Source organism: Amblyraja radiata, chromosome 6, assembly GCF_010909765.2.
Source record: "Amblyraja radiata isolate CabotCenter1 chromosome 6, sAmbRad1.1.pri, whole genome shotgun sequence".
In the NCBI taxonomy this organism is placed as follows: Eukaryota; Metazoa; Chordata; class Chondrichthyes; order Rajiformes; family Rajidae; genus Amblyraja; species Amblyraja radiata.
In genome coordinates, this window is record NC_045961.1 from 30,613,400 (window position 1) to 30,637,955 (window position 24,556).

The window sequence follows — 24,556 nt, forward strand, 5'->3', positions numbered from 1 at the left end:
TGGTTAGTCACTCTTCATACTTCTGCAGTTCATGTGATACAGGGTGGGATTTCCAGGATTTTGACCCAGTGGCAATGGGGGAACACTAATCTACCACCAGGTCAGGATAGGTGGGACCTTTAACGCAGCCTGACGGTGCAGATGATTGAAGTCCCATGGGATTTTAGTCCTGCATATACTAAGTGATGAGTGAAAGTCACCTATTCCTGAGGGATGACTCTGCCTACATTAGCCAGGAAATGCACACCAGCAAGAAATTCTAGACAAGATGGGTCTGCACTTGGGAGGCTATAACATTTTCAAGTAGCTTGGATAGGATAAGACGATTGGTGATTTGACAGTGATGGATGAACATGAGGGCAGATAGAGCGGTCTGAGAGGAGGACTAACATCAGGCAGCACTGGGAGAGCGGTGAAGCTTGTCCCAGGAGTTATGGGAGTTGGGTTTGGTTTGCATTCTTTGAGTAGTGAGGGGACTGGGGAAGTGAAGGAAGGGTTATCGGCTATCAGACAGTGGCACAGAAGAGGGTGAGAGGTAGTGGATAGTGGGAAGCTCGCTCTGGGAAAGGACAAATGGTCAGCAGTTTAACAGTGGAGGAGCCATCATGTGTAGGGGCAGGGAGAAAGTGAGTAGAGATATTGAGAAGGGAAGGAATAATCTGAAGGGATGAGTGAAGGGGGAATGGAGTTGTGAGAGAGAGAGGGACAGTTTGAGGCAGAGGTAGGGAGACTACCACATGCAGGTGATAAGGCATGGAGGGATGTAAGGGAAGTGTGCCAAGAATGAGTGTGTGGGGAAGGTCATTGTAAGCTATGTCGAAGCACCAGAGTCTAGTCTTCAATTGTTTAAGACTTCCTTACCATTGGACCAACACTTTGTCCATCCACACCATGTGGCAGTTGGTGAACAACGGTCAAGGAATTCACGCACAGGCTTTGTAAATTCATCAGAATTGGAGTGGAAGTCATCCTCCTTCTCAAGGGACTGCCTAAGGAGAAACAGGTGCAGGCGTTGGTGTTCCGTGCACCTGTAATTCTTGTTCATTGATGAAGGCTTTGGGGTTTAGAGTTAGCTAATAAAATCAACTTGGCAAACTCTCCAGAGGACATCTGATTGTGGGGGACATTTCAGGCACTGAGTATCAGTGATGAAGACAATGAATGTTTAAAGCGCTGGATAACCCAGCAGGCTGCTTTTTCTCTGGATGGGATTAAGCTTCCCATGCCCAAAAGTTGTGCCTTTCCATGCTTATGGAGCATATTTCATCACAATCCTTTCTTGGGTCTCGAGGATGGTGGTATGGTTTGGGGAGAAAGATCAGTCAAGTACCACAGCAGATCCCTGCCCTCAAGACATGGTATTTATGTGGTTACTCTAATCAAATTTCAAGATGATGGTAAGCCCCAACATGTTTACTGTGATGGAGATTGGGGTTGGGGTTCTTTGTAGCCACTGGAAATGATAGACAAGGGGAAATGATTCGACTTTTACTTAATGGATATATTGATTGCAGGGAACTTGTGTAGATTAAATTTGATTCACCAGTTATGTGTTCAATATTGTTCGGATATTAGGATGTGTCAGTATCTGAAAAACTGGGTGAACAGCTGACTGCCTTGCACTAATTAACAACATTGTGCTCTGATCTTAAGATTAAGGGAACTGCATCAGGAATTCATGCTGATGGTCAGGCATTGTAGTAGAAGCTCTAGAGGGCTCTGTCCTGGGTCCAAGCATCGTCAGGCAATCACAAAGGATGATTATCTTTTTCAAATAATTGTCAATCAATAGGAATGATTGTCTTTTTACACGAGGTTGAGTAAAATGCAGATGATCTGCCATCCAGCCATTCAGAAATCCCAATGGTTTGGCATTGAGTTTACCAGGTGCTGTTTGCCATGTTATATTTCGTCAAAGGGTCTGATTAGGAACAGTCAACATGGATTTGTGCCTGGAAGGTCATGTTTGACTAATCTTCTTGAATTTTTTGAAGAGGTTACTAGGGAAATTGACGAGGGTAAAGCAGTGGATGTTGTCTATATGGACTTTAGTAAGGCCTTTGACAAGGTTCCTCATGGAAGGTTGGTTAAGAAGGTTAAACTGTTGGGTATAAATGCAGGAATAGCAAGATGGATTCAGCAGTGGCTGAATGGGAGAAGCCAGAGGGTAATGGTGGATGGCTGTTTGTCGGGTTGGAGGCAGGTGACTAGTGGGGTGCCTCAGGGATCTGTGTTGGGTCCTTTGTTGTTTGTCATGTACATCAATGATCTGGATGAAGGGGTGGTAAATTGGATTAGTAAGTATGCAGATGATACCAAGATAGGGGGTGTTGTGGATAATGAAGAGGATTTCCAAAGTCTACAGAGTGATTTAGGCCATTTGGAAAAATGGGCTGAAAGATGGCAGATGGAGTTTAATGCTGATAAATGTGAGGTGTTACACCTTGGCAGGACAAATCAAAATAGGACGTACATGATAAATGGTAGGGAATTGAAGAATACAGTTGAACAGAGGGATCTGGGAATAACCGTGTTCCTTGAAGGTGGAATCTCATATAGATAGGGTGGTAAAGAAAGCTTTTGGTATGCTAGCCTTTATAAATCAGAGCATTGAGTATAGAAGCTGGGATGTAATGTTAAAATTGTACAAGGCATTGGTGAGACCAAATCTGGAGTATGGTGTATAATTTTGGTCGCCCAATTATAGGAAGGATCTCAACAAAATAGAGAGAGTACAGAGGAGATTTACTAGAATGTTGCCTGGGTTTCAACAACTAAGTTACAGAGATAGGTTGAATAAGTTAGGTCTTTATTCTCTGGAGCGCAGAAGGTTAAGGGGGGACTTGATAGAGGTCTTTAAAATGATGAGAGGGATAGACAGAGTTGATGTGATCAAGCTTTTCCCTTTGAGAATAGGGAAGATTCAAACAAGAGGACATTACTTCAGAATTAAGGGACAGAAGTTTAGGGGTAACATGAGGGGGAAGTTCTTTACTCAGAGAGTGGTAGCGGTGTGGAATGAGCTTCCAGTGGAAGTGGTGGCGGCAGGTTCGTTGGTATCATTTAAAAATAAATTGGATAGGCATATGGATGAGGAGGGAATGGAGGGTTATGGTATGAGTGCAGGCAGGTGGGACTAAGGGAAAAAAGTGGGGGAGAGAGATGAAGGGGGGGGGGGGGGTGGAGGGGTTGGAGCGGGCGTGCATGAGTCGAGAGAAGAGAGAAGGGCAGAGAGAGAGAGAGAGGCTGGTACAACAACAAAAAATCTGGATAAACTCAGCGGGTGCAGCAGCATCTATGGACCGAAGGAAAAGGGCAACGTTTTTGGCCGAAACCCCTTCTTCCGGGTTTCGCTCCATAGATGCTGCCGCACCCGCTGAGTTTATCCAGGTTTTTTTATGTCTACCTTCGATTTTCCAGCATCTGTAGTTCCTTCTTAAAGACAGAGTGTGCACGGTAAGGGAATGAGGAGGGAGAGGGGGAAGAGTGTGGAGGGAGGGGGAGAGTGGGATTGGAGGGGGAGAGTGGTGGGGGGAGAGAGGGGAAAGAGTGTGGGGGGGGGGACTAAGCTATAACAGTAAATTAAACATTGTCACTAATGCCAGCGTGTTGTAGAGTAATCCCTTCTGATTTGCTGGAACACAAAGAAGGACCCCATGAAACAACTAACTCACTTCAGCAGGGACTTTGCTTTCTTGCACTTTAATCGACCTCGCAGCACTTTCTTCAGCTTTTTTTATGCTTTTCCCACTAAATACAATGAACCTGCTGCAAGTTTCCACGACATTTATTCCACAGATCAACACATCGGAATCTCCAGTAAAACAGGCATCTGTGAAGCTCCCTCAGCCATTTTGTGTGCTAGCCTGAAACAAAGCGCGTGATTGGCCAACTGGCAGACAACTCAATGTTAAACGTGCTTTGATCGGACTAAAAAATTCCCAACATTTTTCCTGTGTTTCTGAGTTTCAGTGGTGATTGTTTTAAATATTTTTACACAATATGTTAAAATTTCATGTAGTTTGGTGACTTGGGTCACGAAACTGCAGAATAAAGCTCATCGGCCCACAGCCTATTATCTGTACTCCCTCTATGTCAACAATGTATTTGAGCATTGGGCATTGTGACATCACACGATGGAACGTTCACCAAGTGCTTGTGCTCCTGCAAAGGCATATGTAAATGGATCCATTCCGATTGGTCATATGTGAGCATCGGGCATTGTGACATCACACAATGGAACGTTCACCAGGGGCTGGGGCCGTTTCTATGGGTGTGAAGCCAGTTTATTTTTGAAATAGTGTGGGGGGGGGGTGGGGGTGAAGGATTTGATTAAAAACGTGCACTTAAACACGACGAAGTGTAATTAGGAGCGGATACTTTGAAAGAAAAGTGAAATCTCTACCGAAATGGAAAAGATGTCGGCGATTCTGCTTTCCCCCTTATCCTTAAACTGTGATCCCTTGTTCTGGTCTTCCCCAACATCCGGAACAATCTTCCTGCATCTAGCCTGTCCAACCCCTTAAGAATGTTATACGTTTCTATAAGATACCCCCTCAATCTTCTAAAATCTAGCGAGTACAAGGCGAGTCTATCCAGTCTTTCTTCATATGAAAGTTCTGACATTCCAGTAATCAGTCTGGTGAACCTTCTCTGTACTCCCTCTCTATGGCAACGATGTCTTTGAGCATTGGGCATTGTGACATCACACGATGGAACGTTCACCATTGGCTGGGGCTCCTGCATAGGCATATGTAAATGAATCCATTCCGATTGGACATATGTGAGCATCGGGCATTGTGACATCACACGATGGAACGTTCAGCAGGGGCTGGGGCTGGTGCAGCTTCTGTGGGTGAGAAGCCAGTTTAGTTTTGAAATTTTGGGGGGGGGGGGAAGGATTTGATTAAAAACGTGTACTTAAACACGACGAAATGTAATGAGGAGCAGATACTTAGAAAGAAAAGTGAAATCTCTACCGAAATGGAAAAGACGTTGTCGATTCTGCGTCCGGTTTCGGAGTTGCAGGGAATCAAAGGAAGAAATGCGGCCGGAAGCCGTACATGTAAATGGATCCATTCCGATTGGACGTCCGCGAGCGTCGGGCATCGCGATTGGACGTCCTGCGAGCATCGGGCATTGTGACATCGCACGGCGGGAACGAATCGAAAGGCAGAAAGGCAGCCGGACGGATGTCGGACGGATGGGGCGAGAGTTTTATATAATAATAGATTAGACCAAGTACAGACCCGTTGGGTCTGTTTCCCCAACGCGCGTTTGCGGGGGGGGGGGGGGGGGCTGCGTCATCACACTCACACTAACCACGCCCCAAACACACAGGTGCGGGGAGGGGGGAGGGGGGAGGGGGAGACGGGGAGACGGGGTGGGGAGAGGGGAGGGTGAGAAGAGGGGAGGGAGGGGAGATGGGGAGGAGGAAACGGGAGAGATTTGGGATGGAGAGAAGAGCGGGGTAGGGGGAGAGAGAGGGGGATGGGAAGGGGGAGGAAAGTGGGGAGTGGGAGGAGAGCGGGGAGGGTAGGAAGGGGGGAAAGGGGTAGGGGGGTGGGAGAGGGGTAGCGGGGCAGAGGGGTAGGAGGGGAATGGGGGTGAGAGGGATGGGGGTGAGAGGAGGAGGGGATGAGAGGGAGAAGGGTGAGAGGGAGATAGAGAGGGGTGGGGAGGGGGAGGAGAAAGGGGAGAGGGGTGGGGAGGGGGGAGGGAGATGGGGTAGGGGAGAGGGAGAGGAGAGGGAGATGGAGAGGGGGAGGAGAGAAGGGTGGGGGAGGGGGAGAGAGAGGGATGGGGGAGAGAGGTGTGGGAGATAGGGGGGAGGGTTGGGGGAGGGAGGGGGAAGATTGTGGAGGGAGGGGGGGTGGGGGGAGAGAGGGGAAAGAGTGGGGAGGGAGGGGGAACGGAGGGGAAGAGAGAGGGGTGGGGGACGGAGAGGGAGAGGGGTGGGGTAAGGGGGAGAGAAGTGGAAGTGGGGAGGGATGGGTAGGGGGAGTGGTGGAAGGGGGACAGAGGGGTAGGGGGAAGGGGGCGGGGGGAGAGAGGGAAGAGGGTGGGGTAGAGCGGGAAGGGGGGTGGGGGTGGGAGGAGGAGGGGAGGAGAGGAAGAGGGGTGAGGAGAGGGAGATGGAGAGGGGAGGAGAGAGGGGTGGGGGAGGGGAGGAGAGAGGGGAGGGGGGGAGAGGTGTGGGGGAGAGGGGAGGGAGGCGAGGAGGGATATGGGGTAGGGGGTAGAGGGGGAAGAGTGTGGATGGAGGGGGAAGAGTGGGGAGGGGGAAGGGGGTGGGGGAGAGAGGGAAGGGGTGGGAGGAAGGGGAGGAGAGAGATGGGGGAGGGGGAGAGAGGTGTGGGGGAGGGGGGGAGGGAGATGGGGTAGGGGAGGGAGGGGGAAGAGTGTGGAGGGAGGGGGAGAGGGGTGGGGAGGAGAGAGGGGGAATAGTGGGGAGGGAGAGTGGAAGGGGGAGGGGTAGGAACAGTCCATCTGTTCCCCATTCCCTATCACCCCCAATCCTCTTTCTCTATTCCCACACACGTGATGACGCGCTTCGACATAGGCTGCGGGGGTGGGGGGGAGGGGCTGCTGCAAAGGCATATGTAAATGGTTCCATTCCGATTAGACATCTGTGAGCATTGGGCATTGTGACATCACATGATGGAACGTTCTCCAACATTCTATGGGTGAGAGCTGTTTTTTTTTTAAATTTTGGGGTGGGAGAAAGATTTTATTAAAAATGTGTACATAAACACGACAAAATTTAATCAGGAGTGGATACTTGGAATGAAAAGTGAAATCTCTACCGAAATGGAAACAATCTGGGCGTTTCTGCATCTGGTGTTGGCGTAGCAACGAATCACAGGCTGGCAACCACAAGTCAGGCAGATACACACACGGCCAGCGAGCCACAGAGTTTTATATTATAGATAGATATGATTAAGGAATTAATATTGGCAATGGATTGGCACAATGGAGTTAGATGTGGGAATGTCAGGAGGCAGCCAAAAAGGGATAATGATTGGGCACTTTTGATGTATGATGGGTTACAAATGCTTCAGTATTGCTCACTCTGCTTTTAGCAGAGTTATTCATATGTCAATGTTCCCTATCTGCTGAAACCCAATGATTGCAAAGAAGGTAAAGGAAATGGAGGTTTTGATAGGGTGTGCCATTAGAATGGTGAACTGACTGCAGCCATTGCTTGTCTGGCTGCAGTCAGAATTACAACAATTAATAAAAAAAATACGAAAACTGGAGCATCCAAAATCGCTAGAAGGCATTTTAAAACAATTAAACTTATGCAAATTAACTCAGGTCAATCAGAAACACGAATTACCTGGAATATACCTCGCACCATGCAGCCAATCCTCTCTGTCGCAACGAAAGTCGTGGATCTGTGTTGTTTGATCCGTCTCAAATGATCGGCTTGGAGATCATGCTACAGTGTTGAGGAGTCACAATTACAGCTGTGATCCAGCTGTGAGTAGATTTGGAACTCACACGTTAGTTTGCACTGAACATTAATAGTTGCTCATAGGTATGAAAATAAATGACAGTAACTCTGTTCATTAATTTAAGCTCATGGGTCATTGAAATCTAGTCTTATCTGCAGTCCCTTCCTACTTTGGTTTAAACCAGCATCTGCAGTTCCTTCCTGCTCTGGTTTAAACCAGCATCTGCAGTTCCTTCCTACACTTATCTATTTCTTCCTTAATGCAGAAACAGGTCTGCATCATGTTAGGAGCTAATGGGGTAGGAGATTACAACTCGCCCTGTTTCGATGAATTCAATCAACCTGGTGTGCACAATCAAATAAGATCAAATAGAACAAGTTGTCCTACAACTTTAGGCTGTGCACGCCATACGCAAGAAGAAGTAGTTTGGAACTAATGAGGTCATGTTAAAAGAATGCAACATATTTGGGATTTAGGGAATTCTTTGCACCTGAAGTTGCTTCTGCTGGATCAGGCTCATCGGTGTATTTAATTACGTTCCTCATGCTTGGCTTGACTTTGTGATAGAATGAGTAGAAGAATTATTTTCATATTATGTCTCTGCTGATGCCTGAACATTTTACTCCCCTGATTCTCAGACCCACCATCTCTACAACTACTTACAGACACAAAAACCTGCAAAGCCTAATTGGATGGACCCAATAACTCAATAACTAATTAAAAACATATTTTATTGTTACATGAACTTAAGAAATGTGGTGGCAGTTAAAAATCAACCTGTACAATGCACAACTACTGAATCGTAAAATACTACAGTTTTTAATACTGCCAACAACACCAATTACACAGCTGATCATTGAATTAGATCCAAGTTCTGATGGCATCTGGTTTCCTTCAGTAACACTTAAGAAGCAATCTTATTCTTTTGCAATAATTTGCCATGTTTTGTCAAAGACTTGGCACAATCATTATAGTCATTCAAGACACAATCCTTAGCATGGTGCCTTTTTGTGAACACAAAATACATGAAAGGCTCCATTTGCTGAATTCATTCCAAAGAATTAAGCAACTGCCGGTTCTGATCTCACCATACTGAAAAGCTCCAGCTATGATAAAAGTAGTATTTGTGTTAATAAAATGAACAGAATGGATTTTGTTGATCAATTTACAACCCTTTTCTTTAAAAAACAGTTCATCAATACTAATCTGTCTCTGCTTTGGAGTGATATTTCACTTTTATCAGCAAAAAATCAAGGCATCCCAGAACACATTAAATATCTACAAAAGCTTGCAAAATTTAAACAACCCAATCTATATCTATGTACACTTTATACAAACTTTTTAAGCACATAAACTTGCATCTTTACAAAGCTTGTTAACGGCAGGTAAAAAATAATACACAACAGGACGACAGTTTAATACAGTACTACAAAAAGCTTAGAAATCTTCAGCATATCAAATTTTATAACTTTCTAAAATGCAGTGCCATAGACCCACAGCTGCTGTAAGATAATTTACATACAAATAAACAAATCAGAGTCCAGATTGAACTGTACTCTTGGAATTTCAGTGGCATTGTAGCTTTGTGAATACAGGAACCGACTCTAAAGGTGCATGAAAAAATATGGTTTTCTTCATATTTTGTCCCAGGTACAAATTGTGACACAGTTGGTTAATGACGTACACTTGTCTGCAGGAAATGTAATGACTTGAACCGAACTTACTTCAACCATAATCAAAAGAGACAGCTGACTTTCTAATTATAAAAGTTACTTGAGATTTCAATCCATATACTGCATGTGCAAATATCCAGGAATGAATTTATAGGTGGAGCCTTTACTCTGCATTTCGGAGAATGTCTTAAACCGGATAACACTGTTTTACTGATGGCAATACTTTACGTGGAATAATCTTCTGACACGAGTCAAAAGATACATTTTAATCAATTATTAAATAGTAAAAGAGCAGCTTTGCTACTGATTGATTAAAATAATCTTCTATTGAAATACATTCCTTGCCACTGAGAGATTTGAGGAAGTGAATTTTCACCTTGATGTCTGTGAATATCTGATTTTACAAAGGCTATCTTAATTTGGAAAACATGAGGTCATAAGATCTGAACCAAATCTGTCTTTGAAAGTATTAATTTGTATAGTATAGATTTTACAGGCGATCTCTAAATATTACACAACTATAGCTGTGAGGTTAGAGCCCAATAGTAGCCAGACTCCAGAAAAACTAAACTCTGAAAGTGACTTTCATTTAAATCTAGAGATTTTCTTCCACTTTTTCGCAGTAAAACAATGCACCTCAGGTTATACCTGCCTCATGGTCAAAAGACATGAGCTTTTCCAATGGGTCCTTAGACCAGATGACTAATAGCACATTTATTCCAACTTTACATTAGTCTGCAGTGCAATTTTACTTACTTATTTATTGTTGTAAAAACTCCCACTCCAGTGTTCATGACTGTTCTAAAATGTAACCACATGACAGCACTTTCTTTGCAAGTACAGGCAGCAGACTGTTATTTCAAGTTAAGTTCTATGTGCTTTGATATAGAAATAAGATGGTACAAAATGTTATGATAATTGGATTATTTTGGACCTTGAGGAAGAGGATTTTGGCTAGGTATTTTAGGTAGAACATTCTTTTATTGGCAACTATTTTGCTTTAATACTTTACTTTAACTTACTGCTATCAGTCACTTTTGGACCGTGAACAAATATACATTCCACGAATTAAAACAGTGCAAGATGCATTGTTAAACAAGTATTGCAGTTCTTTTGAAGGTCTGCCTATACAAATACTACCATATCAACAGCAAAACATGCTGTTGACTACCAAATGGTTTACTTCATCACTCTTAAGAAAGTGCCATTACTAATTACTTCATCCCCAGCATTTTGGAATTATCAATGTAAACTGTGATTGTATGATTAACATTTTATACCATCAGTTGATCGCTTTTCCTACATTATCCAATGCATTTCCGCAGGGACAATACCTCCGAAGTACATCAATGTTAATGGTAATATTTTTCTGCACTTTTAGCTCCAATATGGACTCAGCTTAAAACCAAATCATAGGCTGTATTTATTTTACAATAAACACAATTATTTTGAGCTATTTTAGAAAAAGTAGTTGTGGACATAAAACAATGAGATTAATACCCCAGTTTGGAAAAGACAACTCATTCTACGCTTTGTGTTCATCATTTCTTGGGGAAGCAAATATCCCATGAAATGGTCTTCACATTCCTGCCACTGCACCACTTGGTTGTCAGTGTGTCTTGAATGTTTCAATTTTGTTCCAAAATTAGAAATAGCTCATATAGTCATCATACCTGTGTCTGGTACTGGGATTCTACAAAAGAGACATGATTATTAAAATTGAGTTCGTCGCCACTTTCATAGTCACTCATCACTATTTCAGAGTCATCAAAGCCACAGCTCGTTGACATGTCTGACGATGATGCGTTTGTTGACGCGAGCATAGGAATTGCCATATTGTCGATAATCACTTTCTCCAAGTGTTTGTCCGAATCTGCACGAAATGCACAATAGTCTCTCCCACCTTGGGCACCAACTGTCTCGCCTTCCGCTGGCAACTGATGAGGTGGAAGGTACTGGCTGGGATGGAAGTGTGGTCTTCTTCGGCCATTGGAGCTCAACGTGTTGGTTGCTGATGTTGCACGGTGTGGTTGGATGATCTCGTACTGATCCTGGTAGTCCTCTGGGAGTGGAGGAGGAAGTTGGTCCTGACTCAGGAACTCCTCATCTTGCGGAGGTGGGAAGTCATTGTCGATGTCATACCCGCCGAGGTAATAGTCTGTATCGAGTGCTGTTACATTCTCATGATGTATGGGCGCAACGTCAGCTGCTTCATAATGTGGAATCTCTTCAATATTAGGCAGTCGAGTGCTTGGCATCCAGTCTGAGGTATCCCAGTGATATGCTACATTGAAACAACATGACATTTATTAATGCATACAGCTCTTGTAGGTAAGCTATCAGTGGAGTTATCTTTTATGCTGCTATTTGTAGATGCATGAGCATCGTGCATACAAGATCAAGGTGGAATTTGATTGATTTCTTTGATTAATCCTATTGGATAAGTTACCAAAATATTGGATTTAAATCAAAACACAATGTGCCTTCAAATACATTGTGCACAACTTTACTCACTAATCTTATTACCCCAAGGAACTTTGTCACAATAACATTTTTGAATATCTGATGATTAAAAAAATGTTTTAATGTTGCATTTTATCCCCGACATCACAATGCAACTCTTTCTCCTGAAACTTTGTCAACTAATACAAGCATCATAGCTACTGTGCGACTTGTAAGAAAATTATATTTTCTAAAATAAAAGAATGTGGTCAAAATACAACTTATTGTTTGTTAAATGTTGAGCACAGCAGATTGTTACTTTTTCTTAGTTCTGAGCAGGAAATATAGTTCAATGTACTTGTGTTTTAACATATAAAAGGCATTCACAACACAGTGATATCAGAATAAAGTATATTGTCAAGTTCATGCAAAGGCAACCAAAATCAGCATGCATGTTGAAAGCCAGTCACTTTTTATTGTAAAAGCTGGATATTGATGAAATAGGGCTGAACAAGCACACTGTTGAATCATGCATTTCAATTAATCAATTCAGTTACACATTTCTAATGACAGTAGGAATTACTGATGCTTAAATCCAGTCATTTTTCAAGCAGTTACTTAAGGTTAGTATTAAGGTCACTGCTTTTGCCTTTAAGCAGCTGTGCACTAATTTCAGTGAATTACTAAGGTTGAAATACATTATTCCAACATAATGAGTTCAGCCTGAAGGTCACAAGAAATAATATGGTATTCAAATGACAACTTATGCCCTTGCAGATTATTTTGTATTCTGCTTTGTGAGATATGACCACAAACCTTACAGCTTATGTTGCGTGCATGCACACATGTGCAAAAACAAGACAAGTGGTTATTTAACAAATTAAAAAAATTGGGGTGCATTAACAACCAGATGCAAGTGTCTGGGAGTCACCTCTGTTGTAGTTCTGCCCCTCCTCCATAAGGGACACTGTCAGGTGGAAAGTGAAAAACAAGTGAGTCTTAAAAGACAAAATTCTAACGTATCATTATAATACAGCATGTAACACAGTGCAATTGCTTTAAAAGAGAGCAGAGTAAACCATTATTCATACATTTAGCCAGAAAGCAAGGAGTTTGGTCTTCCTATTTGTTTTGCTACCTCTATGTAAAGGGTCTGTCCCACTTTCCCGAGCTGCTCCCAAATTCTCCCCGGTTTTCCCCTTGATTTAAACTCGGAGAATGTTCGTAACGGGTCCATAGGAGGCCGTAGGAGTCCGTAGATATATCGTAGCGGCTTGTTATGTCAGCCGTAGGTACTCGGGGCATCAGGTAAGTCGGAACGTTTTTTCCAGCATGACAAAAAATGTCCACGAGTAAAAAGATAGTTGGGAGGAGAAAAATTGCAACATTTAATACCCCGAGTACCGACGGCTGACATAACGAGCCGCTACGATATATCTATGGACTCCTACGGTCTCCTACGGACCCGTTACGAACATTCTCCGAGTTTGAATCAAGGGGAAAACTCGGGAGAATTCGTGAGCAGCTCGGGAAAGTGGGACGGGCCTTTTAGAATTATTTTAAAGAAAGTTAAATAGATCTGTTACAGAGTAGATGAGTTTACCACTTACATTCTAAGCCTACTTAGAATAATTTAACTTGCACTTTGTATTAAGCGGTGTTTACTGACACCCATCAACAGATCGAAAAGAATCTCACCAGATGAAGTTATAATGAATTAATCAGAATCAGAACCCAATATTCCAATTCATAGGGTTCAGACCAACTGAATGTAATGCAGCATGAAGATATCTAGAATACCATGGTTATGGGACTTTGGAGCTAATAATTCATTACCGACTTTGCAATATAAACTGATGCTACCGTATTTTATTTGTCACTTTAAAACACCTTTCCTTAGTTAATGTTCCATTTCCTTCAAGGATGAATGAGAAAATGTGATTTCTTTTATTTAATCAGATTTAATATATAGCTGAATCTGTAGGTGTTACCGGCAGCACATTTCAATGATGTACAATTTCATATTCCAATGTTCCCCAAAATGTAAAACAAACATATTTTCATATGAAAAACACTGAGGTGAAACAAGAATGACCTTGATCTGTTCACTCCAAGTGTCAGGTCATTTTGGAATCACAAAATATTTTCCCGATAACAATCACTTGAAGCAAAACGTTTTTAAAGTGTCAGTGCAATTAAATTGTCTGAAATTGATGTTGGCAATTTTAAGGCAATATTTCTGATCAATAAGATTGAATCAGCTAAGAATTACAACATTACATTTTATTTAATATTGAATGCTACTAGAGCCGTGAATTAAATTAAAAAGACCAAGTGGCATTTTTATAAAGCTCTTGCAAAGAGCGTGTACAGGCAAAATAGGGTGAATGGCTCATTTTTCTGCCATTTGATTCTATAAGGTCCTAAAAATCTTTGAGATTTAAGGGTATAAACATAACATTTGCTCTTTTATTAATGGCTGTCAACATAAAATAAAACTAGGAAAATGGTTTTATTACATTTTTAAAAATGACACTGGAGTAGCTCATTATAATACAGCATGTACACAGTGCAATTGCTCATTATAATACAGCATGTACACAGTGCAAAAAATGACACTGGAGTAGCTCAGCGGGTCAGGCAACATCTCTGGAGAACATAGATAGGCAAGGTTTTGGTTCGGGTCTCATCCTCAGTCTCTTGGTTTTACTATATGTTGTCAGGCATTAATAAATGGGTCGATGCAGAAGTGAAATGGCAGACAAAACATTATCCCACAAAAAAAACATTAACTCCAATTTGGGCTTTACAGCACTGACAACATGGAAAATCAACCATACAAAACCAACCAAAAATCAACACTTTACAGCAGAATTAAAAATTAGAACTTAATAGTGGGCCACATTTTAAAAAAAACATGCTATTCAAAAAGTTAATTTCAAATAACATCTTAAAGGACAAGAGGAAGTGGAGAGGTAGAAAGGTTCAGATGTTTAGGGTTGAAATTAAAAATCTTGGGCCCTATAACACTGCAGCCAAGAATGAAGTGAAGCAAATTGAGCATTGGGTCGGAATTGGAGGAATTCAGAGAAAAGGTAGATTTGTGGGGCTGGAGGTTTCAGATATATGGAGGCCAAGTCCATGGGGGGGACATGGAAATAGGGACTGGAATTGTATATCAATCCATGGCCAGACTGAAAGAAACTGGTGGTGGTCAAAGGAACCTAGCAGCAATGTATTAGTTGAGCTCAAGCTTACATGGCTAGGAGGTAAAAGAAAAACTTGTAGAGAGAAACTGAATAATCAAATATAGAAAGAAAGGCTGGTACTTACATAGTGGGGAGGGGGGAAATGGATGATGGAGGCTTAGTATAAACATGGGTGCTTGATAGATTGTACAGGCCCACTGGGCCTTGGAGCATGATATTGTCTTTCTCTATGATGCTCTACAGCTTCCCTAATGACCTCCAGTCATTCCAAAGTTATTTACACCACACAAAGCATTTTTTGAAGGGCGGGTGTAATGAGTAGACTTCAAAAACCAATTTGCACACAGTGAGATGATAACTAAACATAGGACTATATCTCTATGACCCTGATTGGGTTCTCGTTGTTGGCTGAGGCACCAAAAATAACTGCTCTCTATTAGTATCAAAACTAGGAAACAGAATTATTAAGCTGTGCCAAGAGCGGAGAGGAGTAATATCACAGAATGAAGGGAGCATCAGGGATTCTGGCTAATTCATGAACATTGCCTTTTATGGGATGACCCTTGGCTCTGGATTTGACAGGAGGTCACGCTTGTAAACAAATGGTTTGATCTCGGATAGTGAACAAGAAGCGGGATTGCAGGTTAGAGGATGGGTGTTATGGTTGGGATCAAACACAGTGGCTAACTTTCCAGCTCATGACAATGCTGTGACTGAACCATGAATACTGTTCTTTGTTCTTCAGAATCACAAAAGTTAGAAAAACTCAGTTAAATATATTGATGCCAGTATTGTAACTAAAGTTAGATTTCCCCTCAATATTAAAGCATTGTTTAAACAAAGTATCAAAAAGGCTTATTTTTAATATGAGGTACACTGCTTGTCTGTATTATTTTCTCACAAGAAAAAAGATGAGAGCAAATTAAATACCTTCATTGTCAACTGTGTCAACTGCATCATTAACGAGGCGTATAACAGTCACTATTGAAGCTTTCCGGATAGGGTAAGAAAAGGGCAAGGTTAAAAAATGTTCAATGGATACCAGGATAATGTTACTAAGCAGTCTTAGAATGATTTCGCCATTGAAGTGAAGCACAGAATATCCAAAATGCAAATATAAATGCACACGTGAACATTTGAATTAACACTAAGTAGTTTGACCACTTTCGTTAGACAAAGTCAATTAAGGTCACAGTAAAATGGAGACAATAGCAACAAAAATCTTTTTTTCCACCGCAACTTTTGCATGCACTCTGCGCTATGATTTTATCCAATACACAACTTCTAGGCATGTATGCCAACTGCATGTTCACATGTTGCACTTCAGACGAAAACTAGTACAGTTGTCCACGTGTATCATAACTTCCACACCTGGTCACAATGGCATCAAACGGCAAACAATTGAGGGTGATCACAGAAGTGTTTTTGGAACAGCAATTATTTTCCTGATGATTAAAGATGTCACACATGTTGTAGTGAAGAAGCCCAGTTTTAGTCTTCCGAGCGGCCAATTGCCGCTACAATAAACTCTGTTAATCTGGCATGCTTGGGACTTGTGGTGCCAGACTTTTCAGAGTATCAGATGTTACTTTATTAGTACACCCACACACTTCCGATTCACTTATTTAATAGATGTTACACAGCAACATTTCAGTGAACAAGTTAAGTCTTAAGACAGGACGATCTACGCGAGTTTAAAATGAACGCTGGAACTGGAGCCCAGGTGAAAGGTCGGGGAGAGCCACAACTAGCGACCTGGAGAGTAATTGGGAAGTGCAGGAACCAGCACCTCAGCAAGTGGAAGGGAGCATGGGGTCAGGAGCTCTGGACTGCGGAAAGGGGTGATGGAAGCGGGGCCTCTGCAATGTAGGAAGGGAGCATGGATAATCCAGACCTGACGAGTGGAAGAGAGCTCAGGAGGCAGGGTCCAGCTAAGTGGAAAGTGCAGGCATCATCTGGTAATGCAGATCCTGAACCTTTGGGATTTCCAAATGGTCAGGTTATGTATGATTGCTTTTATAATATCTAGAGAAAACAACCACTTGTGGCAAAGCAAAGTAATGAGATATCATTGTCTATCTGCCTAAATATGGTGGTTTAATGCTACCTTCAATTTGACGGTAAACCAATAAATGCAAAAATGGGCAGAGTGCCCTTTTCTACAGCTTATAGAAACTCGATCAGAAAATTGTCTGCATAAAATTATCCATTCACTGAACCGCATACTATCTGTGTAATCAAAAGATTGAAATATATTATCACAGTTAATTCATATTGAATTCATGCTTGACATTTTTCATTTTTTACGCTTTGATCTTGTTATTATGGAAAATTATGATCTTACAATGCGTGCAACATGATGCATGGATGAACAGCATTAACGGCGATAACACATTTGGCCCCGTGCTCATGTTCTTAAATGACAACAATGTTGAAGGTTTGAGTAAATGAGGCAATAACCATTTCTAATAATGAGATTTTATATTACCTGGCCATTAAACGTTCTGCATATTCATGCCTGCTTGAATTGCAGATTTCTGGCTTTATAATTTGCATAAACCAAGCCTTGTGTGAACAAACAAATTAGGAGCAGGAGCTGACCATTCAGACCCTTGAACCTGCTCCAGCATTCAATAGAATGATAGCAATCTGATTAGAACCTCAATTCCATATATTATCTTACCATGATAACTTTTTACCCTCTTCATTTTCAAAGTCCTATCTATATCTACCTTAAAAATATTTTAAAATTTTGCTTCCACCACTTTTTGAGGCAAGAGAGGCCCAAAGATTCATGCCTTACCTCTGTGTTAAATGGATGACTGCTCACATTTAAACCGTAAACTCTGCTTCTAGATTTTCCAAAGTACAAGCAACTTCGCCACATCTATCTCATCAAGAACTCTCAGGAGCTTATATATTTAATCATCTTTTTTCTGTCGTCTCAGCTCCAATGGATGAAAGCCAAGCCTTTCCAATCTTTCCTCACAAAACACCTTGGCCATTCCCGATATCAGTTTTATAAACTTGCTCTGAATTGATTCAGATTCAGATTCACTATTATTGTCACGTGCACCATTAAGATACAGTGATATTTGAGTTACCGTGCAGCCATACAATTAAAAGAACACAACACAATTAAAAAGAACAATAGAACTTAACATAGACACCCACCATGTGATCACTGTAATAGAAGGCAATAAAGTTTGCCTTTTATAAACTCACCTAGTTCTGTAATAATTGTTTACAACAGATTGACATCCTTCCTTAAATAAGGAAATCAGTTCTGTCCACAGAAATAGTAAGATTAAACGAGAACTTACCAGTTCGAAGTTTGATCATTATTTTATGAGGAGTACGTTGAGGGAATACGTGAAGAATCCCGCCAGGACGCATGCGTGTCATTCTTCAAAGCAGCGGTGTGAAATCACAGATAACTGTAATGACTTAAACATAGTAAGATTAGAGAAAGAAATACCAGTTGAGTATATGATCATGGGTGGGAGCGGAGGGCACGTATTCCCTCAACGTACTCCTCATAAAATAATGATCAAACTTCGAACTGGTAAGTTCTCGTTTAATCTTACTATTTTACTTCGGAGTCACGTGAGTGACTACGTGAAGATTTCAAAGCTCTGTGATTTCATGCCGTGGGAACGAGTCCATGCATCACATCTGCCTTAATGACTGTAGGAGAAATTGTGTCAACATATTTTAGACATGAATCCGACATTGAAATCCATGAATTGATTAACACAAATTATAGCCCCTATTTATGGGGTAATTAAATTACAGAACTTAAATTGTTTCTGCAAATGTTCCAGGTTTAATGACTGGTTTATGATAAAATAGTTGGAGTGTTTTTTTCCCTGACCATCCTGCTGCCTTGAGGATTTGGTCCATTGGTACATCCAACTGCATAGCTGCCGATGTAGCTGCAGCCCTGGTGGAATGAGATTTAAAATATTAGTATCCACCCCAGCCTGTGTTAAAACCTGTTTCAGCCATCTTGAGATGGTCTGGACCGACACTCTTTTGTGTGGTTGCTTATGGCTGACTAAAAGTGCCTTCTCATTGCGTCTGATGATTTTCGTTTTCTCCATATATAACGACAAATGTTTTACTATACAGAGACGATCATCTGTTAGGTAAGACCTAAATTCGATATTGAGGCCCGCTGATCCCTGTCTGTTCTGTTTCACTAATTCATAAATATGAAACGTAATGTTTTCAGATGAAGAAGTCATGTTGTCCAGTCTTAATTTATGTAATGACTGTACCCTTTGTGCCGTGACCAATGCCATTAGCATGACTGTTTTTAATGTCAGTCTATGTAGGGACAGAGCTGTTGCTGGAGACCAATTCCTGAGCATCTTCAGGACAATACTCACATCCCATATTTGGGAGTACCTGGTTCTTGGGGGATTGGTATTAAAAATTCCCCTCATAAGTTTTGTTACCAGTGGGAGAGTTCCAACAGAGTGACGCTCTGTTCCTTGCCATAGATAAGTCGATAAGGCATTTCTGGCGCAGTTGATGGCACTATAACTGAGCCCCTCATCATAATGGAGGCCTGCCAGGTATTCCAGAACAGACGGGATGTTCATATCTCTGTAGGTGATGCTGTTTTTGTTACAATACATCTCCCACTTCCTCATATAGACCAGATACTGTTTTTTGGTGGACTGTCTTTGGGCCGCCGAAATCATATTCACTGTTCGATCCGTCAGTCCCAACTGTAGTAGAGCTATTTTTAAACTCTACAAATTAATAAATTCAAATAGTTATGGCATGGGTGGCTATCCCTTGTTACGGGATGAACCAACACGTCTGGTCTAATCGGGATGGTGATACATGGTTCTAATACCATGTTCATTATCACTGGGAACCATGGTTGAGTAGGCCAATTGGGTACTACCAAAATACCAGACGCAGAGTCCTGCTGTATTTTCCTTAATACCCGACTGATGAGGCAGAAAGGAGGGAATGCATAAATAAACAATTTCCCCCCAATGCAGCGAACATGCATCTGTCGCCGCTGCCCCAGGGTCTGGTTCCCATGAAACATAATTTGATAACTGGTGATTAAGCCTGGATGCGAATAGATCGATATCTGGTGTTCCATATCGTGCTGTAATATCAGCAAATACTTTTAATTCAACATCCATTCGGTGTTTTCATTAAATTTGCGTGACCTGGTGTCTGCCACTAAATTTAGTGTACCTGGTAGGTAAGTAGCTGATATCCAAATATCTCTCTGGATACACCACTGCCAAATTGTATTAGCCAGATTGTCACATGATGTCGATTTGTTTCCACCCATGTGGTTGATATATGCTCACACGGTGGTATTGTCAATCTGTAGTCTAAAATGCTGGTGATATGACCCAGTACAATATGACTTTAGGCCATAGAATGCACCCAACATTTCCAGGTAGTTTATGCCCAGTGTTAGTAATAATGATGCCTCCTGAGCAGTCCATCTACCTCCACAGCTGGAGATGGAATTGGTGGCACCCCAACCAAGTGCACTGGCATCAGTTTGTAGCACCATAGAAGGGTTGCTGATAATGATTGGATTGAAACAAAGCCAAATGTTATCTATCCACCATTTTAGTTCCATTATAGCTTTGATTGGTAGCTTCACTGGTCTGTCAAAATGACCAGCATTGATTTTGAGTGCTTGTATTTTTGCTCTCTGTAAATGTTGGTAATGTAAAGGTCCAAATTGTGTGGCTGGAAAAGCAGCCACCATTTTGCCAATTACTTTTGCTACCAATCTGATGGACGGTTACTGATGTCAATGAGGTTATTGCAAGCCTCTATTAAGTCTATAGCCTTTCCCTTTGGCAAAGTCACCGACATATGAACTGAGTCAATGGTGAACCCCAAATAGTCCATAGTAGTGGAAGGCGTTAATTTAGATTTAACTGGATGGATAATAAACCCCAGTTTTTCAAATAACTGTTTTGTGGCTGTTACAGTTTGTTTGGCCAATTCCAAAGTTTTGCCCACAATAAGTATGTCATCTAGATATGCCATGACCACGTGTTTTTGTTTCCATAGAAACGCTAGGGCTGGTTTCAAAATTGTAGTGAACAGCCTGGGGGCTGATGTTAACTCATTTGGCAGCGCTCTATATTGTCAGTGCTGTCCCATCCAGTTGAATTTTAAGTAACATCTGTGGTCACCTCGTATAGGCACTGAATAGTAAGCATTTTTTAATCGATACTAGCCATGAAGTAACCTTTGGAAATCAATTGTTTAGCAGTAACAAAGGTTTCCATTTTAAAATGAATATATTGTACAAATGTATTCAATTTGGTCAGGTCTATGATGATGCGACAACCACCATCTTTTTTGATTTTGGTAAAGATATTGGACACGAATTCTAGCGGTTCGTGTTGGGATTTTTCAATTACCCCTTTTGCGTAAGGCCGCTCCAGTTCAGCCTGCGCTTCTGATTTTTCTTTACCGGAAAGTACGAACATTCGGTTCGGTATATGTTGAACTGGAGGGCTGTACTTGTGTATAATTCTATTGTATATCCCTGGATACTGCTTAAATATAAGTATCGGTAGTTAACATACTCCATGCATCCAGAAAGGAGAGTAATCTCCCCCCCCAACCTCCATGCTCCCTGCAATTTGTAGGGAACCAGACCCACCTACCTCCATAGTTACCAGTGGCAGGTTTACTTCTTTTTGTAAACCTTCGTTGATGTTGAGGCGTCGGTGTCTGGGTTTGTGGCTTGGTTGATGTTGGAGGTTTGCGTATCTTCCAAGAAGGCCGGTCTGGGCCATGGCCTAAGAAAGACTCATGTTTGGTGTACTGGACCTTCGAGCTTTCACCAGTCGGTCTTGTTCTACTGGTGGGTGCGTAAGGGTGCTGTCTATGACCGTGTGTTGCAAAGCAGTGCCAGTGCATCCTGTTGGTCCTGCGACATGTCCTTCTCATCCACTGTGCGGGTGAAAGCTGTTATCCCCGCTGTTTAGGAGTTTCCATATACAATTATTTACTACAGGAAACATTCCGGGATATACAGTTACCCGGTGTCAGGTGTCCTCCAGGTTTTGGCCAGTCTGGTCTGGCTGTATGAAGTTGGACACCATGTCCAGTAGATTTTCACGTTCCTGTACCCCCTGCACACTTGATTTCTGTTCTGCAAACCCCTCTTCAGGATCAGCCCAGAACTGACCCCCAGTACTCCCCTCTGACGAGGGAGAAGCACTGTGCAGCCCTACAAGAGGTGCTGCTGTGGGTTTTACATAGAGCCCACAGTGACTCGACTCCATCTCCCGGAGCCTGTCACGTTGGAGCAAATGCTCCACACACCGCTCCATCCGGCTCCAGTGCTCACGGTCGCTGGCCGCCCGCGGCTGCTCAAAGTCGGACTCCTCTGAGTCCACGACTTTGATGGTTTTTTGTCTTGCCTTACCGCCCGGCCGCGGAGTGGATCTGGCCGGTGCGGAGGCGACATCGGGCACAGCTGATCCCATTATAGGTGATTCAAGTGCCGCTGGCCGCTGCTAGCCCACCAGCTTTGTCGCAGCCCGTTGGTTTCTCCACCTGTAATCAGCATGGGAAAACACAAAAAGACCGCAGCTCTTACCTGCAGGTCCTGGTTTAAATTGTCGCTACGGGGGAACGTCGTTCCACCCCGCCTCCTGCCGTTTTCGACTTGTCAAAAGTCGACGGCCCCATCTGAATAGTCTCCCGCCCGGCCGTGGTGTTCTGGCCGGCGCGGGACCAACAGTCGGCACAGCTGATCCCTTACGGGGCTTGTGCCTTCAGCTGCTGCTGGCTCCCGCAACTTCGCAGTCCTCCCCAGCCAGCTTTACTCGCAGCACTTGTGGACACTATTTTGTCCAGCTTCCCCCCCTGTGTAAAAACAGCGCGGGGACAAAAACTACCGCAGAGTAAATCACTTACCTGCAGGTCGCGGTTTCAAACTTACCGCTGCGGGGGAACGCTCCACCCCGCCTGTCGTTTGGCAAGCGTGAAAGCGATATGGCACGCATGCGTCCTGGCGGGGTTTTTCCACGTAGTCACACATGTGACTCCGAAGTAAAATCCAGATGTGGTCTCACTAACCCTAAGTGAGGGACACTAATGTCCCATATAATAGAAGTGCAACATTTCACTCTCAGGTACAGTGGCAGGGTGCAAAATTCCATTAATGAGTGAAATTATAATAAATACATTATAGGATTTTCTTTTGGAAAGTGTGTAGTGTCATGGAAAGGAAACAACAAGCAAAGAAGACTTACTTCAATTTGTCAATGTTTCTTTTCAGATTACTGGACAATGAAGATATTCCATAAGAAACTTAAATCTGAATTATGCATGGAAACTCATAAATCTCATCCACTCCATTCCAGTAACTCATGGTATGTTTTCCAGTAAAAAAGATTAATTTTCCCCAAAAGGTTTCACAGTGACACACTCCAATGCAGCAGCACCATATTAATACAAATTCAAAAGTCGCAAGCAATCCAATGGACAATGGTGTGTGCCTCTTTGTGCAAGTGTGTGTGTGTATGTACATGTGAATTTGTGTAAAAGTATACATATGTGTATATGCATGAGTGCATGTATAGTCCATGCATCAGAGTCTGGTCTCCAATAATTCTGGTGCTCCTTGTCGTTAGTCTGAGAACTTACTCAGTCAAGCCTAGGTTGCCATTGGTGTGTCACAGCCATTCAGTATTGAAATAATTCACCCACCTGCACCTTGCACTCCATAAAAGGATAGAATGGAAGCACAATTAACCTTGCGATACGGCCAAAAAAGACTACAAAGAAACTGTGAATGGGAGCAAGAAGTTCCAAAACCATTGCCATCTTCAACAATACTCCATTGCTACTGTCTACTCTGATATGTCCAGTATGACCACTGTTGGCTTACTGTGACCCCAGTGTAGGGGAATGCAAAAGAATCAAAGGTTATCAGCAGTTGACAGTCTGGTGATACGGATTAAGATGCAGGGATACAAAGAACTAAGAGGTGCAATGAGACTGGTGAGATTGTTATGGTCAGATGCTCCAATTGACCCTTTGCATAGAGTGGCCACCTTTTGTATTGGATTAAGTTCTACTATCCTAATCCATGAAATCAGATTGTGCTGTGCCCTGTTGCACCCTGCAATGCCTCCCAACTCCTCATACAGGTGGGTCCTGAAGCCACGCTCTCATTTCATGGCAGAATGGCTCTGAGCAACATCAACGCTTCGTCACAACAGTCCTTGCACGATTGCGTTTAGATCGCACAACGGCAGATGGGGAATTTAAAAGTGCTTCATTAAATAATTCAAATAAAAACCCAATACCCACAAAGGTGACCATGAAGTACATTGGATTGTATTAGAGACTGTGCTCTATATCTATTCTAGCCAATGTGTAGGTGTAGACCCAGTCAGATGATTGATTTTTAACAACCTTTGAGTCAGAAAGCTAGTCACTGTTATAGCAAACTCCTACATCAAATCAAGTAAAGGTTATTAAACGCCACAGACCAACTAGATATTATAAAAGACAGACTTAGTTCAGTACCTAAAAAAATGAGGCAAGGAGAAAATCCCAACATGCTTAACACCTCAGTTAGAACAGTTCCAATCACATTAATCGATAATTATATAATATAAATTATACAAATTATAAGTCAGTAACACAATAAGGCAGATTTCATGGATCTAGGATGAGTTTACCAGTTTTCAACAGTAGTTTATTAAGCATAAAGCATTTTGGATTGCAGTGAGTGAGGTTGTGAGAGATA

The 24,556-nt window shown here is 42.3% G+C and overlaps 1 protein-coding gene across 9 annotated transcripts in view; it reads right to left on the bottom strand.

The window, feature by feature from the left end:
• Positions 1-8,171: 8,171 nt before the first annotated feature.
• The window catches only part of fat3 (FAT atypical cadherin 3), a 657,225-nt gene continuing 640,840 nt past the window's right edge, over positions 8,172-24,556 (bottom strand). For 6 of the 9 annotated variants that reach the window (XM_033022431.1, XM_033022433.1, XM_033022434.1 and 3 more), the window contains 3 exons: positions 15,712-15,771; positions 12,504-12,539; positions 8,172-11,414 (listed from right to left, as the gene is read on the bottom strand). In XM_033022431.1, coding sequence (XP_032878322.1) covers positions 10,798-11,414; positions 12,504-12,539; positions 15,712-15,771 — 713 coding nt within the window. In that variant the 3' untranslated portion in view covers positions 8,172-10,797. The remainder of the gene's footprint in view (positions 11,415-12,503; positions 12,540-15,711; positions 15,772-24,556) is intronic. The other 3 variants (XM_033022438.1, XM_033022439.1, XM_033022436.1) reach the window with 2 other exon arrangements.